The sequence below is a fragment of the Trachurus trachurus genome, assembly GCF_905171665.1.
Source record: "Trachurus trachurus genome assembly, chromosome: 21".
Lineage (NCBI taxonomy): Eukaryota > Metazoa > Chordata > Actinopteri > Carangiformes > Carangidae > Trachurus > Trachurus trachurus.
The window spans coordinates 14,541,834-14,557,059 of record NC_139899.1 but is presented as its reverse complement, the minus strand read 5'-3'; the positions used below and the strand labels follow the sequence as shown (position 1 = coordinate 14,557,059).

At 39.3% G+C, this 15,226-nt stretch overlaps 2 protein-coding genes across 7 annotated transcripts; both read left to right on the top strand.

Annotated features, from left to right (window-relative positions):
* Positions 1-1,058: 1,058 nt before the first annotated feature.
* LOC311004791 (uncharacterized protein) lies at positions 1,059-5,555 on the top strand (the record flags this gene model as incomplete). Its single annotated transcript, XM_083996960.1, has 17 exons — positions 1,059-1,118; positions 1,208-1,250; positions 1,329-1,391; positions 1,502-1,657; positions 1,786-1,903; positions 2,082-2,260; positions 2,452-2,533; positions 2,630-2,754; positions 3,941-4,014; positions 4,110-4,161; positions 4,274-4,333; positions 4,424-4,576; positions 4,670-4,787; positions 4,906-5,084; positions 5,168-5,249; positions 5,323-5,447; positions 5,542-5,555. The coding sequence occupies 17 exons, from the start codon at positions 1,059-1,061 to the stop codon at positions 5,553-5,555; spliced, it is 1,683 nt and encodes a 560-aa protein (XP_083853086.1).
* A 1,459-nt stretch (positions 5,556-7,014) lies between these two features.
* tra2b (transformer 2 beta homolog) lies at positions 7,015-13,508 on the top strand. Of its 6 annotated transcripts, none has more exons than XM_083997393.1 (8): positions 7,015-7,189; positions 9,654-9,799; positions 10,000-10,162; positions 11,343-11,531; positions 11,616-11,731; positions 12,767-12,940; positions 13,087-13,154; positions 13,248-13,508. In XM_083997393.1, the coding sequence occupies exons 1-8, from the start codon at positions 7,166-7,168 to the stop codon at positions 13,265-13,267; spliced, it is 900 nt and encodes a 299-aa protein (XP_083853519.1). In that variant the 5' UTR covers positions 7,015-7,165; the 3' UTR covers positions 13,268-13,508. The 6 variants fall into 6 exon arrangements, with proteins under 6 accessions (XP_083853519.1, XP_083853518.1, XP_083853520.1 ...); XM_083997392.1 differs by having other exon boundaries at positions 13,084-13,154; XM_083997394.1 differs by having other exon boundaries at positions 9,061-9,799; positions 13,084-13,154.
* Positions 13,509-15,226: the final 1,718 nt, after the last annotated feature.

Sequence of the window (15,226 nt, the reverse complement as noted above, 5' to 3'; positions counted from 1 at the left end):
ACAACGGCGAAACCTTAGTGATATTTAAACCCGAAATTACATCACAATGACCACTGGCATTAACATGCATTTGCAGAAACACAACTTGAAACAAAACGTAACTCAAGTTGTCTAAGTTAAACTAAGTTAAATTGTTACCACTTGATTGTTTCCTTCTCAACACGCAGCCTTTGTTGTTTGACTTGCTCCAGTTCGAGTCTTTTTTGGCGGATAGCATGCTGCAACTCCGCCATCTGCACCTGCAAGGTAAGGAGAGGGATTATACTGTTCACAGCATTATCAAACATTATTTACTTCTAAAGTGTTTACAGTGCAGCTCAGCATAGTTATAGTCATCCAACTTTAACGTCAAATTACCGTAAACTCGTCATCAAATGAAGGGGCAGGAAAACCGTTCGTCATGTTTTGGTATTTTTTAAACGGCTTTTGCAGGATTAGCTCAGTTTCCTGATCAAAAGCCAGTTTTAAACTGAAATTTGGCTCCGGTTTCCGGCTTTATAAAGGACACTTCCGGCGCATAGTGTCAGAGCCCGGATAGCTCAGTCGGTAGAGCATCAGACTTTTAATCTGAGGGTCCAGGGTTCAAGTCCCTGTTCGGGCGAAGAATTTTTTTTTCTCCTTTATTTTCACACCAACAGTAAAAGCAAGATGTACACAAAGTCTGAAATGCGTAGTTTAATTACGGTATGTAGGGTTAACAGTTTGTAAGAATAAATCGTAGCTGTTCCAAAACAGCTCTCCTGGTGGCGTACATAATACATCCAAAGCCTAAAATAACCAGAAATGTGCCAAAACATTTAATTTAAAGCTAGGCATTGAAGTGGAGCTGTTATTACACACAGTGAGACCTCACATTATCTTACTGTTCATAGTTCTTGTTTATGAAATAATCAAACTAATTTGGGCATTAAACTCACAAACAAACAAATAACAGAGACCCTGTAATTTACCTGGGATAATCATGGGTATTATCCCAGGACAGTGACTGGGAACACCTATAAAGGTAGGTGTTAGTGCAGGTAAAATGTCAACACTGAAGACTGTTCCGAACAGCAGAGATGGACCGGATTATCCTCTTGTGCGTGGTTTTCACCTGTCTCCCAGCTGTACATTCACAGGTATAGGACTTGGAGGGGGACTTGCTTTAACAATTTGAACAACATTATGCAAAAGAATCACGAACACCTTTGCCTTTCTATCATTACAGAAATTTTTCTTCAGCCCAAAATGGGGACCCATTGGCTATAAAGGTAAAAGTGGATCAAATGTTAATCTAAGTGTGACTCTAGTAAGAAGCACACACTAACTAATAACTCTCCTTTTTTAAGAGCGTGAAGAGCATGGTGATAGGACAGCAATGGACGAAATCATTAAAGCTAATGAGGTCCAAGGTAAGTTGCAAACACTTGATACTGTAACTAATGAGCTGCTGCTGTTCAGTCAGTTGTTGTTGTTGTTCAGTTGCTCAGAATGATTTAATTACAGATGTTTTCTAACTCAGCCACCCGAATCATCGACGGCACTACCAGTCTCAGAGAGGGAGACATTGCTGTTTCAGCTGGAAGACGCTCCAAAGTCTGCTTTGCACGGAGCTGCACCTGGTCTAAGTCAGTGGATGGACATGTCTACATTGCATACAGGCTCTCACCTGAATACTGTATGTTTTTAACTGTATACATTTAAGTAATTGCAACAAGTCTAATGATTTCCATGATTCAACAACATCATTTTCAGTGATTTATAAATAGTTTCTGCCCTCTGCATTATGTCTAAACCAATGAACAGCTGAAGTGGAGACAAAGCTGATAAAGAAAGGGATGGAGAACATAGAGAAAGGCACCTGTGTGAGGTTTGTTCCCCGGACTCATCAGCGAGACTACATCGACATTCAGCAAAAGTCTGGGTGAGAACCATTGCCTAAAAAATTTGATTTCAGAATGTGGTAGTCTTTGTTTTAAAAGCATTACTTATGATTCTGTGTGAAAGATTATGACATTCAGAGTGTAGCAGTTAGTTACCCAAGCAAGTGTTTATCTTTGAGTTTTTCTAGTTGCACTATGGGTTTAAATGTCTTTGTCCAGATGTTGGTCCTACCTTGGTTCGCGTGGGGGAAGGCAGACTGTATCTCTCCAGAGCCCCGACTGCCTCCAAGTTGGAGTGGTTTCCCATGAATTCATGCATGCCCTGGGCTTTGTGCACGAGCAGTCTCGCTTTGACCGGGACAACTATGTCACCATCATGTGGCCAAACATTTGGAGGGGTAATTTCATAGGGGCAGGAAGGGGAGGGGGGCATTGGGTAAAATGGTAAATTAAAGAATGATCAATAATTATATATTATATATAATTCACTGTATTTCTACAAAGTTTTTAATTGAATAACAGAACAATCTGTATGAATGCCCAGTTATTAAGTATATAAATACACATTTCTATTAACAAACTATTCCAGATCGTTTGAGGAATTTTGAGAAATTCAAGACGGACAGTCTGGATCTTCCATATGACTATAGCTCAATCATGCACTTTGGGATGTAAGTAATGTATAACCTAAGTTTAATTTTGACCACTGAATAATGATGAGGTATAGTTGCTGTACTGTTTCATAATATATATTTATATATGTTTAGGTATGCCTACTCTCAGGACGGGGAGCCAACCATCATTCCTAAGAGCAGCAGCAACATAAAGCTGGGCCAGACATCAACTCTCAGTCACATTGACAGGGTGAAAATCAACAAACTCTATCAATGCGGTTGGTACCAAACATCCTGACTGTTAGTAACTGCAACACAGAATGGGCAAATAATACCAAAGATGTCCCCCACTGGCAAATGTTAAATTTTCCTTTCTGTCTCTCTCCATAGGTGACATAGATGATAACTAACCAAGCTGAGCTGAGCTGAGCTGAAACAGTCCTGCACTGGAGGCTGATGTAATGAACTGATATTAAATCATGGAAATAAAGATTGATTCAAGCTTTCTATCAGCAATTCCACTGTGTGCATGCAATTGTGTGAGTTTAAAGATGATGTGTGGTTTATGTTTAGAAGGCTGACAAAGTTAGCAGTTACATCATTAAAATGGAGTGGGAGAACAAAAGAAGAAAATGTATTTAACAGTACAGTAAAATAAAGCATTATGAAAAATTAAAACGTGTGTCTTGTGATTGCATTTAACAAGAAAATAAAAGGAGATGCAACTTTTTATTGTTGCATTATTTTTTTTTTAAGGAACACTAAATAAAACCCCTTATCTCGATTAATAAATAACATGTTTGCGGGGTGAAAGCACATGTAAGGATCCATAATTAAAAACCACGCACGCTTCACTCGGATACAGAATTTCGATATTATTTTTTTTCCTGCATAAACCAAAAGGGCAAGATGTAATAATATGCCACCACATTAAATTCTTCCCTTAATCAGTGCCTTAAAATTACCCCTTCATAAAAATAGAAACAACACTGGGAGAAAGAGGTTTTGTTTTTATATACAGTATTTACCTTTATGACAAAATGATTGCTGTCAAGACAGTTGTCAACTGAGTTTATCGCCAAATCACTGGTTACCAGTTAAGTCACACACAAATTGCTGGTCTGTTGGGCTGGGTGGACAGTTATTCTGGTAGCAACTGCTGAGTTGTAGCAGCAAAACACGTCAAGGTGTTTCATTTCTGAAAGTGCTGAATCTTCACGTATGGTTAAGTACAGGGCACAAGTGAAGGTCAGCAAAGGGACCACCTGTTACGGCTCAGCAGTGGACTTGAGTAAATTACATAGACATGGATGATGAGGGGTCTTAATCATGCTTCATCACAGATCATGTGCCCAATCAGTACAGAGCACATGAGGGAGAAGTGGGTATATAGATTGACTGGAGGAGAGGAGTTCATTTAGCTCTTGCACTGGAAGACCGCAGGCTGTCCAGTCTGAAACACAACGATGCATTCGACGACCATCCTCCTCAGTATCTTCATGGGCTTGTTGACTCAAGCGTACACTCTACCTGTTAAGGTCAGTACCAAGTAAAAAATATTTTGGATGAGACCCCCTTTTCGTCTTAGTGTGTGTTGCAGCCAAGTTATATTAACATGCACCTTTTGTTATAGAATTCTACAGGAGTACATGAGGGGAAAGTGAGGTTAAAAAGGAAATACTCAGGTGGGGCATGGCATAAAAGAAATGATCATGAACATCGTGAATAATACTTAACATTTATGATCCTTCTGAAAGCAGGGGAAGACTATTAATAGTTTTTACTTTTTGTGTGTAGACGAACTGCCAGACCGTAATGAAATGAACATAATGGATCAAATCCTGGAGGTCAACAGCAGTAAGTAGGCTGTAAGTTATATGCAACAGTACTGATTTAAGTTTTTCAGTATATCATGGACTCACCACATGGTTTTTTCTTTTCCATAAGAATTGCGAGCCCCTCGAGGAGTGACCTTGAGAGATGGGGATATTGCCAGTTCATATGTGCGGAGTGCAATCTCCTGCCCTGGCAACGCCTGTCTGTGGCCTAAATCAATCGACGGATTTGTTTATGTCCCATACATCGTCTCCCCACTATACGGTATAGCTCTGTATATTTAAAGAGGTGACACAAAAGTGTTTACAGTTTGAACATTTATGCAAATGTTATTGTAATTTTTCATTTCAATGGCAGATGACATGGACAGAATCACCATAGAAACTGGGATGCAAGACATTGCCTCCGGAAGCTGCATTCAATTTGTGCCACGCACTCATGAAGCCAGTTTCATTGATATTCAACCAAGATATGGGTGAGTACGACTGCGAGCAAGGACTTGAACATGTGATACCTGTCTTGATATATTACATATAATGATTGTGTGGTGGTTTTGCCTTGTACTCACTTGTGATCTTCTTCTATACCCAAAGCTGCTGGTCATATCTGGGGCAGGTCGGAGGAAGCCAAACCTTGTCGTTGCAGAGTCCTGGGTGCATGTGGTCAGGAGTGGCTGCCCACGAGTTCATGCATGCTCTTGGATTTGTGCACGAGCAGTCACGCTCAGACCGAGACCACTATGTTACAATTGTATGGAAAAACATCATGCCAGGTTGAGATGAGTTATCGCCCCCCAACATCGTGTTACTGCATTCATAAAGTCTTTTGGTAACCCTGTTTCCCCTATTTTCACAGACCGCATTCATAACTTCAGGAAACAGGCAACAAACAATCTCAACAGCCCATACGACTACACTTCTGTCATGCATTATGGAAGGTGAGGCAAGATAATTGTATGTTCTGCCTTGTTTTTGGGGGGGGCATTATTACCATATGTATCTTTGATGCAGATACGCCTTCTCTGAGGATGGTGGACCAACAATAATCCCCAAACCAGACCCTTACATTCCCATTGGCCAGCGGGATGGACCCAGTGCTCTAGATCTCCATAAGATAAATGTCCTTTATAACTGTGGTAGGTGAACTTGTACATTTACTGGTTTGCTGAAAATATAGTTTCCATTAAAAATAATTGATTGCTTTTCTTTTTCTCTGCAACCCTTTTATAGGTGCCAGTGAATAACTGGATCAAGAGCTTTTCATTCTGTTATTCTGTCATATTCAGTTAAATACTCTTGGGTCATGTCAGATGGTTAATTATTAGTGCTGGTCTTCTGCAGATTATGTGGGGAAAATAAATGAGTATTAGTTATTTCAGTTTGCCATATTAATATTTTGAATTATTATCACAGATTCTACTCCAGGGCCATTTACTTATCTGCAATAAAATTGTCATAAGATGAAATAAAGGGACCAGTGAAAGCTGCTTTTCTTTAATAAATTGAAAATAAGCACTGGGATAATGCCAGACTGGAAGTGACCTGTTTTTTCATGCCTGCTAAATCAGTGTATCAATGTGTCAACCTCTGAGTGAGATTGTTCCATTGCTTACTTCTCTGCTTCTGCTCACTTTGAATAAAGAAAATGCACCAGTAAAAATCAGAGTCTGTTTTGTGTTGCAGAGACGGGTTAAAAGTGAGGACCTGAATTGTGGCCCATATAAAACATCAGTATTACTGATCATTTCTCTCTGAGCAGATTTTGTTTCACTCCTGAAAAAGACAGCTCCTTTCACCTACATATATATTTAAATATATATATATATTACAAATATATATCGTAATTATATATATATAAGTCTATATTTCATAAACCTTCTTTTTCATTGCATAGATAAAACTGTATAGTGAATGAGGCATGAAAGGCAGAGAAACAGTAAATAGGTGAGGAATAAACAGCAGGCCCAGAGATCTGTGATGTGGTGTTTACAGTAGCCTATGCATTTCTGCAGTTGACATGTAAAAAAAAAAAAAAAAAAAACCTAATAAAATAGCATCTTATCTGTTATGAAACCACAAAAAATATGAAACAATGACCAATAAAAGGTAAGCATATTTGAAGAAATAATTAGGCTATTTGTTGTTGTTATTATGTCATGATTTATTATTATAATTTATAAATGTTGTGTGGTGCCAAAATGACGTGTTTCTTCTTGGTGATGGTGATGAGTGGCTTTGACAACATTGGTGTTGTAGATAAAAATCAAATGTATTAAATTAATAAATGACTAAATAAGTAGCCTAGTTTTTTTTTTTTTTTTTGTGGTTGCTTCATAGGCTAATTTTTTTGCATGTAAGATAAACCTGAATTAAACTGTAGCTCGATTGTTTAGCCTAGATGATGAAACACCTTTAACTTGGTTAATGTCCAGTACATTGCAATAATTAGAATTTCTGACCAAATGCTGGACGACAGGCAGCACATGTTTTCAAGTTTTCCCACTGTAACTGTGTTTTGTTGTCTCCTATATTACTAACCAACAGTCACTTGAATATCAAGTCATAACTGTATATATTATCAGGTTGTTGTCTACACAGGCTATGGTTTTGTAACAAGCTTCCTGAAGGAAACTGAGAGGCAACACGAAGGAAGTGAGCCTAATCGTGGTCACCTGCCTCCAGCGCGGGGGAGGAGCTCAGTGCACGACTCTGTCCTGTTCACGGCTGTTGTTGCCGCTGCAGCTCGGACACACACACAACACACTCTCTCTCACACTCTTACACACACACACACACACACACACACCCAGGATTGTAGTTTCTGTCTCTTTGCATAATTACTGTATAACTAAAAATGGGCGATAACGACAACGGACGGGTACGTATGGGCTTCATTAAAGCTTCGTTTGAAATATTTTGTACTTCTGAGTGAAAACGGAAACGCGACGTGCTCACGTTGTTTAGGCTAAAGCTGTTAGCTAACGGTAGCTAGCTAGCTCGAGCCTACTGTCCAAAACATTTACTTTTGATTAACCTATTTATATTTATGTTTTTATTGGTTTGCTTTTTGCCCTTATATGTCCGTACAAAACGTGTTGAAACGCACTGGTATGCGCAGTAAACATTGACCTGTGCTAATAATTGCTAGCTGGCTAGCTAATGGTAACGTTAGCCCGTTAGTGCTAGCTAGACCTGAAGGCCTGACTGGCGATCGGTCCGTAAAAGATCAGCCTGTAGACAGTTTGAATGAATAGTTAGCAATGTGTTTATCGTTAATCTTAATTATTAATGAATTCATTTTAAATGATAACGTTTTTAAAACAGTCAAGTCACCATTAACACGATGGAAATTGGTTAGCTAACGAAAACTGTCTGCAGAAATCGTGGGGGTACTCGTTTCTATGTCGCCATTTATTCGCTAATACATGGTAGTAAACTGTATTTTTACATTATACATAGACCCCCAACTCAGTACTGTGTATTTTTGTTTATGCCAATATTAATATTAATACTCATATTTGTATGTTGTTGTTTTGTTTTTTTATCATTGTGGGTGCGGCAACTTGTGTGAATCAAGCGATCAGAGATGTGGCGCTAAACGTATTAACAATGTCAGACAAAACCAAACGGCCTCAAGATAAATAGTCTCATTCATTTGCATTAACTCACATACTCTGTTGTTGCAGTAGATCGTTTCGATAGCGATATAATACTGCAGTTAACAGATCAGAGTCAAAGTTTGAGTTCAATGAAAGAAATGTTACCATTTATTTCTGTAAATTTCTACTACTATTTCTATATCTGGGGCCACTGGCTCAAGTTAGTAATGTGGATGGGCCAGAGGAGTGGTAGCCTATATAACAACATATCTCTGTATTGATCTGATGCTAGTGGTCATTGTGATGTGACATCAAAACATTTCTTTGAACAGGTCAGTTCTTAATTCACAGTAGCAGTGCTCCTAGATGTTAGGTTTTGTTTTGTGGTTATTTAGAAAAATCAATGGACCCAATCAATTTCCCAAATGGACAGTGGATATGCGTTTTGTGATTGCTCGCTGGCATAACAAACTAATTTACTCCAACGGTTTCAGGCTGTTTTTAACCAAGTCAATACAAATGAGTGGCGGCAACATCTTGAGGTCGTTTGGACTGACTTAAGATGAGATTTATTTGAGAGAGGCACTGTTGAGCAAACATTCACATTCAGTGGTTTGAAATGCCCAATGATGCCTTAAAGGCCACTTGAATTAAATTGTGTCATCAGGATTAATTTGAAGCAGAAAACAGTGTAGTAGTAGAAGAGATTGATTTAAAAAATCAAAGATAATAATGTAATTATAGTTGATGCAGTTTTGTAATCTGGTGATGGACAACTTTGTAATGTCTGTTTTCTTGATGTGCAGACATGGTACCAAATTGTCAAAACACCGCCAGAATGGAGAAATGAGATGTGTGTTCACATGCTCAACTTGTTTTGGCAGCAGTTTACAATAATAATGCCTTCCTTTCCTGATGTTTGCATCTATAATGCTTTTAAAGCTATACGAGCTTTTAAACTATAAGTGGCTGAATGTAGAACCACTGAAAGTGAAATATCTTTAACACTAACGTTTATATTAACATTTGTATCATGTGGCCTGAAATATTCCCATGCATGTCATAAGGTCATAATAACACATTAAAAGTTGAATGAGGGTGCAGTTTTAATTGTAGTCATATATTCTTCATCCTTTTCTTTTCCATAAAGGTTAAGGTTGGACCAAGACAATGCGGAAGAAGTCCACTTTATTTTCAATAAAATGAAGCTCAGATGTGTGAAGCTGAATTATTGAATGCATGCTAAAACATGAGGAGGGAAGAAGTATGGGCATTGTGTGAGATGGGGGAAGTATGAAGAAATAAGACAATTGAAGAAAGAAGAATAATGTGAAGTAATGAAGTTACAGAAATGAAGTTCAGGAAGTAATCTGGATAAGGTCACTGCGCTAAGTAATTTTCTGGTCTGTTTGTCAATTGCGTGCATGTTCTTTTTTCATTGAATTCAACACACATTAATTGAAATAATAGCAATTTTTTTACACACATGATAAATTTGTTTTTTCAACATGTTGATAATTTAAGTTTACTGATAATGTAATCATATTGATATCAAACTATCCATGTCTACACAAAATAGCATTAACCTGCATTCCTAATTCACAATCCTAAATTCTTTTCTGTACTCTTCACAGGATAGTGTTAATTCTTAAGTACATAGAAATATTGAGGTTTAAAAAAATTAACTCTGTCCTCTCATTGGTGCTGACAAGACATGTGTTGGTGTGTGTGTGGTTCATTCAGGAGTCTAGCTCTGCATCCAGGAGTGCAAGTCCACGGGGTTCAGGGAAGTCGGCAAGCCGCTCCCCGGCTCATTCACCAGCCGGTTCGAAAGAAGGCTCCCACCACTCCCGCTCCAAATCTAGGTCCCGGTCCAGGTCGAAATCTCGGTGAGTGAATATGTCTCGTGGGATAACTGCAGCGTGAAACTCTTCCTTGGCAGTTGTCAGACAGGATATGATTATGCCAGAGAAAAGCTTTTGAAAAAACAGTAGAGGAATTGTGTGTGAATGTAAAGTGCATTGTAAATAAAATGTATTATTATTATTATTATTAATTGGCACCAATGTATCCCCTCTTGTCTCTGCAGGTCCCACTCTCATCGTGGGTCACGCAGGCACTACAGCCGTTCTCGTTCTCGCTCAAGGTCCTATCACCGCCAGTCGCGTAGCAGGTCCTACAGTGGAGAACGTCGACGCAGGAGCCATAGCCGCTCACCCATGTCCAATCGCCGCCGGCACATTGGCAACCGTGTAAGTCAGGTCAGGTCATATAGTCAACTTTATTTTGATGGGCCAGAATCTTTCTCAACAGACACCTTGGGGGCCGGACATTCAAATAGGCTGAGATTGAAATTAAATTTACTTTTTTGCCTAATAATTTATTTGTTTATATTCTATTTTACCTGTAAGCTCATAATTTTCATTTATACATATCTTTGGTGTTTGATATGGTATAAAATGAAAAATCTTGACAGCTGGACTTTCAGATACTCACACATGCTGGAGCTTTACACTGCTGACCTCCCCTGTGATTTTCAGCCTAAATATGAAAGGAGGCTGACAATCGATTGTGATGATACAAGTCAGTGGTCCTGAGTAGTCAGTAGTGTTTCTCTTCTATAATACACATTCTACATCTCGGAGGCGACGTTTTTACACACACAGGCAGAGCTCAGTGGGAAACAGTAGGAGAGACACAGGCCGAGGGGGAACCGGGACACAACACCGGAGGGAGAAGCAGGTCTGTGCATCTGTGCGCCAGGACGTGCACAAAAAAACAACAACCGCGTGGCATCAAACATGCACCGCTACCGCATCGTTTCTGGGTTGCGAGCGCGCATGACATGCATATACACTGAATGGGTTTGAGTGCACAAAAGACGCTACATCTGAATGGCCCGCCCATGCACACCCGGTTTAACCAAGGCGGCGGCCAAAATCACCCAGCTCGCCTCTGCAGACAGGCAGGGAAAACCCTGCAATCCAGCTCCCTAAACTTTCATGCACGGGGCTTTGGGTACCGCAGCGTTTCCTTATCCCAGTGCAGGGGCTCACAGGCACACACAAACACATGTCTGGTGTCTCCGTGTCCCAGCGCATTGACTTACAGGCACACACAAACAGAGACCGAGAAATATAATAGCTACTTGTAAACTATTAGAACTCAGTCGCGGGCCGGATTGGAAGGTTCGGCGGGCCGGATTCGGCCCGCGGGCCGCCAGTTGATGATCACTGGTGTAAGTGCTCTATGGCTGAATTAGCATCGGCTGTGTTCTTATTGCATGATATCTGAAAGTGTCCGTCGTAGTTCCCAGACGTTCCTGTGTACTTGTTCAGGATTTTGTGTGATTGTTTGTGTGTGATTGACTCTTTCAATGGATGATTGCATGAAAAAAAGTGAACCATACAAATCTTGTCTTTGAAATTGCAGACAAACCCAGACCCGAACGCCTGCCTGGGAGTGTTTGGCTTGAGCCTGTACACTACAGAGAGGGATCTGAGGGCGGTCTTCTCCAAGTATGGCCCCCTGGCTGATGTCTGCATTGTGTATGACCAGCAGTCGAGGCGTTCAAGGGGCTTTGCCTTTGTTTACTTTGAGAACACAGCTGATTCTAAAGAGGTAAGGAATTACGAATTGGCAAAGGCCTCTGCCAAACCTGTTTCTGAAATATTTTGTCGGTAGTTTACGTTTGTTTGCCTCCAGGCAAAGGAACGAGCCAATGGCATGGAGCTGGATGGTCGTAGGATCAGGGTAGACTTCTCCATCACAAAAAGACCTCACACCCCGACTCCTGGAATCTACATGGGCCGACCCACATAGTAAGACATCTGGACCATGAAAACTGACTGGTTCATTCATGTCACCACTTTTCATGTGGTGTTTAATTTTAGTTCCTCTGTTTAACAGATATGCTCTGATGTGGTGTACTATTTTCGTAGATCTATTGTAGATCTAATCCATCAAAGAGAATAATTGGTGCTTATAATTTCAGTGTGAGAAATATTTGTATAATTTATTTGTAAAACAATTTTTGAAGGAACACTGGGGTTTTGACAAAGTTATGGACATTAACATCAAAATCATCCATCTATCCAAGGGAGAGGGGTTAACTTAAGTTCATGAACGCATAAATGCACTATATACAGAATTATTAACACTTAAGTACAGTGTAGTGTTGGCTAGCTGAGTCCTTTGGGGGCTATCAATCAGAGGCAACTTTTCTGGTTACTTCAGTTTCATTAGAGGTATAAATATATTGGTTGTGTAATTGTAGAGGTGTCATCTGTTTTGGGTAATAATTTCCTCAAGATTTGTATGTTTGCAATTATAAAGGGAAATAAACACAGAGCAGAGCCCTTACCACTTCCAGATGTATTGTTAGTTGTTGAATGTCTATTTGTAAAAAATTATTACCGGGTTGATAGTAAAACTTGTTGTTGCTTCCTGATAAAACTATAGCATTGTCTCAGACCACCAAGGTTTGCTTTCATAAAAACGGAAAAGTCACAAATTAGTTTATAAACATTTTAAACTTATTTTTTCCCAAATAAATTTAGAAAGTAATTATACATTGACATATGTACGTACATACGTGGCCTGGCTATATGTATGATAATGCCATTTTCATGCTTGAACAGTTTGCCACATGTAGAGTATCATGTCTTCCTATTTATATTCAGCTGCTGAGTAAGAGTGTTAACAGCAGACCTGAAAGAGAAAGACCAACGTACAAGTGAAGTCCTCCTTCTCTTCTAGTCTCAGTAACATGAATGGGAAACTTGAAATTAAAAAATAAAAATCTGAGAAACAAGTAAAATAAAACTTACAACTAATTATTTTCTTTGTCCTCATAGTGGTGGTGGTGGTGGTGGCGGTGGCGGTGGCGGCGGTGGAGGAGGTGGCTCCAGTGGAGGTAGCTCCAGCGGTCCTCGACGTTATTCTCGTGACTACGACCGTGGGTATGACCGCGGATACGACAGAGGTGGCTACGATCGCTATGACGACAGGGAGTACTACAGATCGTACAGGTGATAATCTCAATTTTATCAAGTAAACCTGCATGTTATGATGAGAGATTGACTCTCAGCTCATCTTACATTGGTCTCCTCTGCAGTGTTTTTTTAAGATACCTTCTGGAGTTCACAGAAATATTAATTTTGTCTCCTTTCAGAAGGCGATCTCCGTCACCATACTACAGAGGAGCTTACAGGTCCAGGTCCAGGTCACGGTCCTACTCTCCCCGTGAGTCTTTCCCACACACCAGATCAACTTTTTAATGGATTATGATTCAACAGGTTGCGTGGGAATTTGTCTGATTCCTGTTTTGTTTCACAGGTCGCTATGAACGTTGCTGACAGGGAAAACTTCTGCTCTACCCAAGCACAGTCAGGAAATGTTTGAGTGGTATTAAGGTGATCCTCACACCTCTGTTTGCTGATGTACATGACCGGTAAATGTAACGTTACCCACATGGTTTTTAATTTTGAATGTGTAGGAGGCCCCTGCCATACCTGTTATATTAATGTTTTGATTTTTTTGGATACAGTTTGAGTGGAAAATTGATCTTTGAACAGATTAAAACCAGATTGCATTTTTTCACTTTGACTTTTGCCCCTCTTTGCTGCACTCCTACATTGTCTTAAAGTATTTCCCGTTAGAAAACTGTTACAATAAAGACAAGAATATATCGAGGCTTTGATCTGACCACATCACTTTGTACCAATTTCAGCAGAATTTTACCCACTTAGCCTCAACAATAGCAACTGCTGTCCATGTGGATGCCATGTTTTTTTGTGTCATTTAACTGGTATTTCTGGGGAGCCACTATTAAACTGTCAAATCAACAAATGAATGATGGCAATGGGCACAACATGAGCTCACATAACAAGCCCCAAGTGTTTTCCTCTTTGAGATGATAAAAACAGACAAAATATATCAGTTAAGCTTGTGTAAATTCATAGTTGGGATGTATTTTGTAAATATTCATAAGTGACAATTTGATTATGTCAAACAATTGTATTCTCTTGAGTCAAAACACAGGTGTTTTACCATTCATCTGTCCACTGGGATAGAGGCAAACTGGACAAGATGAGTTTTCTTGATATTTTCTTGAGACTGTTGAGACCTTGCATAACGGTATAAAGTATTTCTTTGAAAGATTAACTAGAAATAGCCCATTACTTAAAGTGTACTAGAGTTTTAACATGATTTATCTAACTGATATAACAAAAATGGCGAGGCAGCAGTGGAATAGATTTGGCTAAGTGCTTTAGTAAAATGTCAGCTTATCTAATAACCCCAAGGGAAAATATTACAGATACATATTCCCTGAGCGAGCCTTGTTCCAGACCTATGAATAACTGCCCACATCTATGACTTTCTTTAAGCAGTTCAAATAATAATGATGTGAAACGAAATGGCAGTAGAGTCTGATTGTCAGGCTAATATTCCTTGACTAGGAGCTATAAATGTGTGATTTAAATGCCACTGCTCATCAGGCTCAGAAATAAGTGAAAAAAAAAACATAAATGTAAACGGTGAAAGTGGTCTCAGAGTTTTGGACCCAACTGTATATATTTTATGATTTGTTGGCACTTTTTATAGTCTTTTAAAAACCTATGAAGTTTATGTATCCACGAGTAAACTCGGCCGAACAAATCAAGTTATTTTCACCAAAGCCAACGTTCAGTGTTTCACTGCTCTCTCCACATGTGGTGTAGCAGGACCTATCAAGCAGCATCTGGCTGTGAGGAGCTGAAGTCCAACATCTACCCCTACTGGGCACAGAGGAATCCAAACTTGTTCCATCATCCATGACGTACAGTACTGTACAGTACAGTATATGACAAAGTGCATGACTTAGCTGTTTGTAGTTTTCCATTTTAGTTTGTAGTGGGGGATATAACTCATATCCTGGAGTTCAAAAACAGTAAAAAAAGAAAGAAAGAAAAAGAGGCTGCTTCTTTATTTAAATGATTGGTTCACCCAAATTATTAAAGAAAGAAAAAAAACTCACTTATCTCAAGTGGGATCAAGCCATGCAGATTATTTTTGTTTTATTTGTCCATGGTTTGCAATATCCGTTCTGAGATTCCTCCCTTCACCCCAGCACAAAGGAGGTGACTGGATTTCTTTTGCTTCGTTCATTTGTTTTGTTAAACCATTTATGTACAAGTACTATGGTATTAACAGTAAGACATTTTCGCCTGTAGGAATGACAACTTTTCTATGTATTGCTCTTTTGCGTTGAAATCAATTACACCAACTTATGCCTGCAAAAAAAGAAATGTTATTAAGTCAATATTGGTATTTAT

Excerpts from the sequence above, each read along its gene's own strand:
- tra2b (XM_083997392.1), top strand. The coding sequence starts at position 7,166 with ATGGGCGATAACGACAACGGACGG. Across the intron at positions 10,163-11,342 it reads GCCGGCACATTGGCAACCGT|ACAAACCCAGACCCGAACGC; the intron begins GTAAGTCAGGTC and ends TTGAAATTGCAG. Across the intron at positions 12,941-13,083 it reads GAGTACTACAGATCGTACAG|AAGGCGATCTCCGTCACCAT; the intron begins GTGATAATCTCA and ends GTCTCCTTTCAG.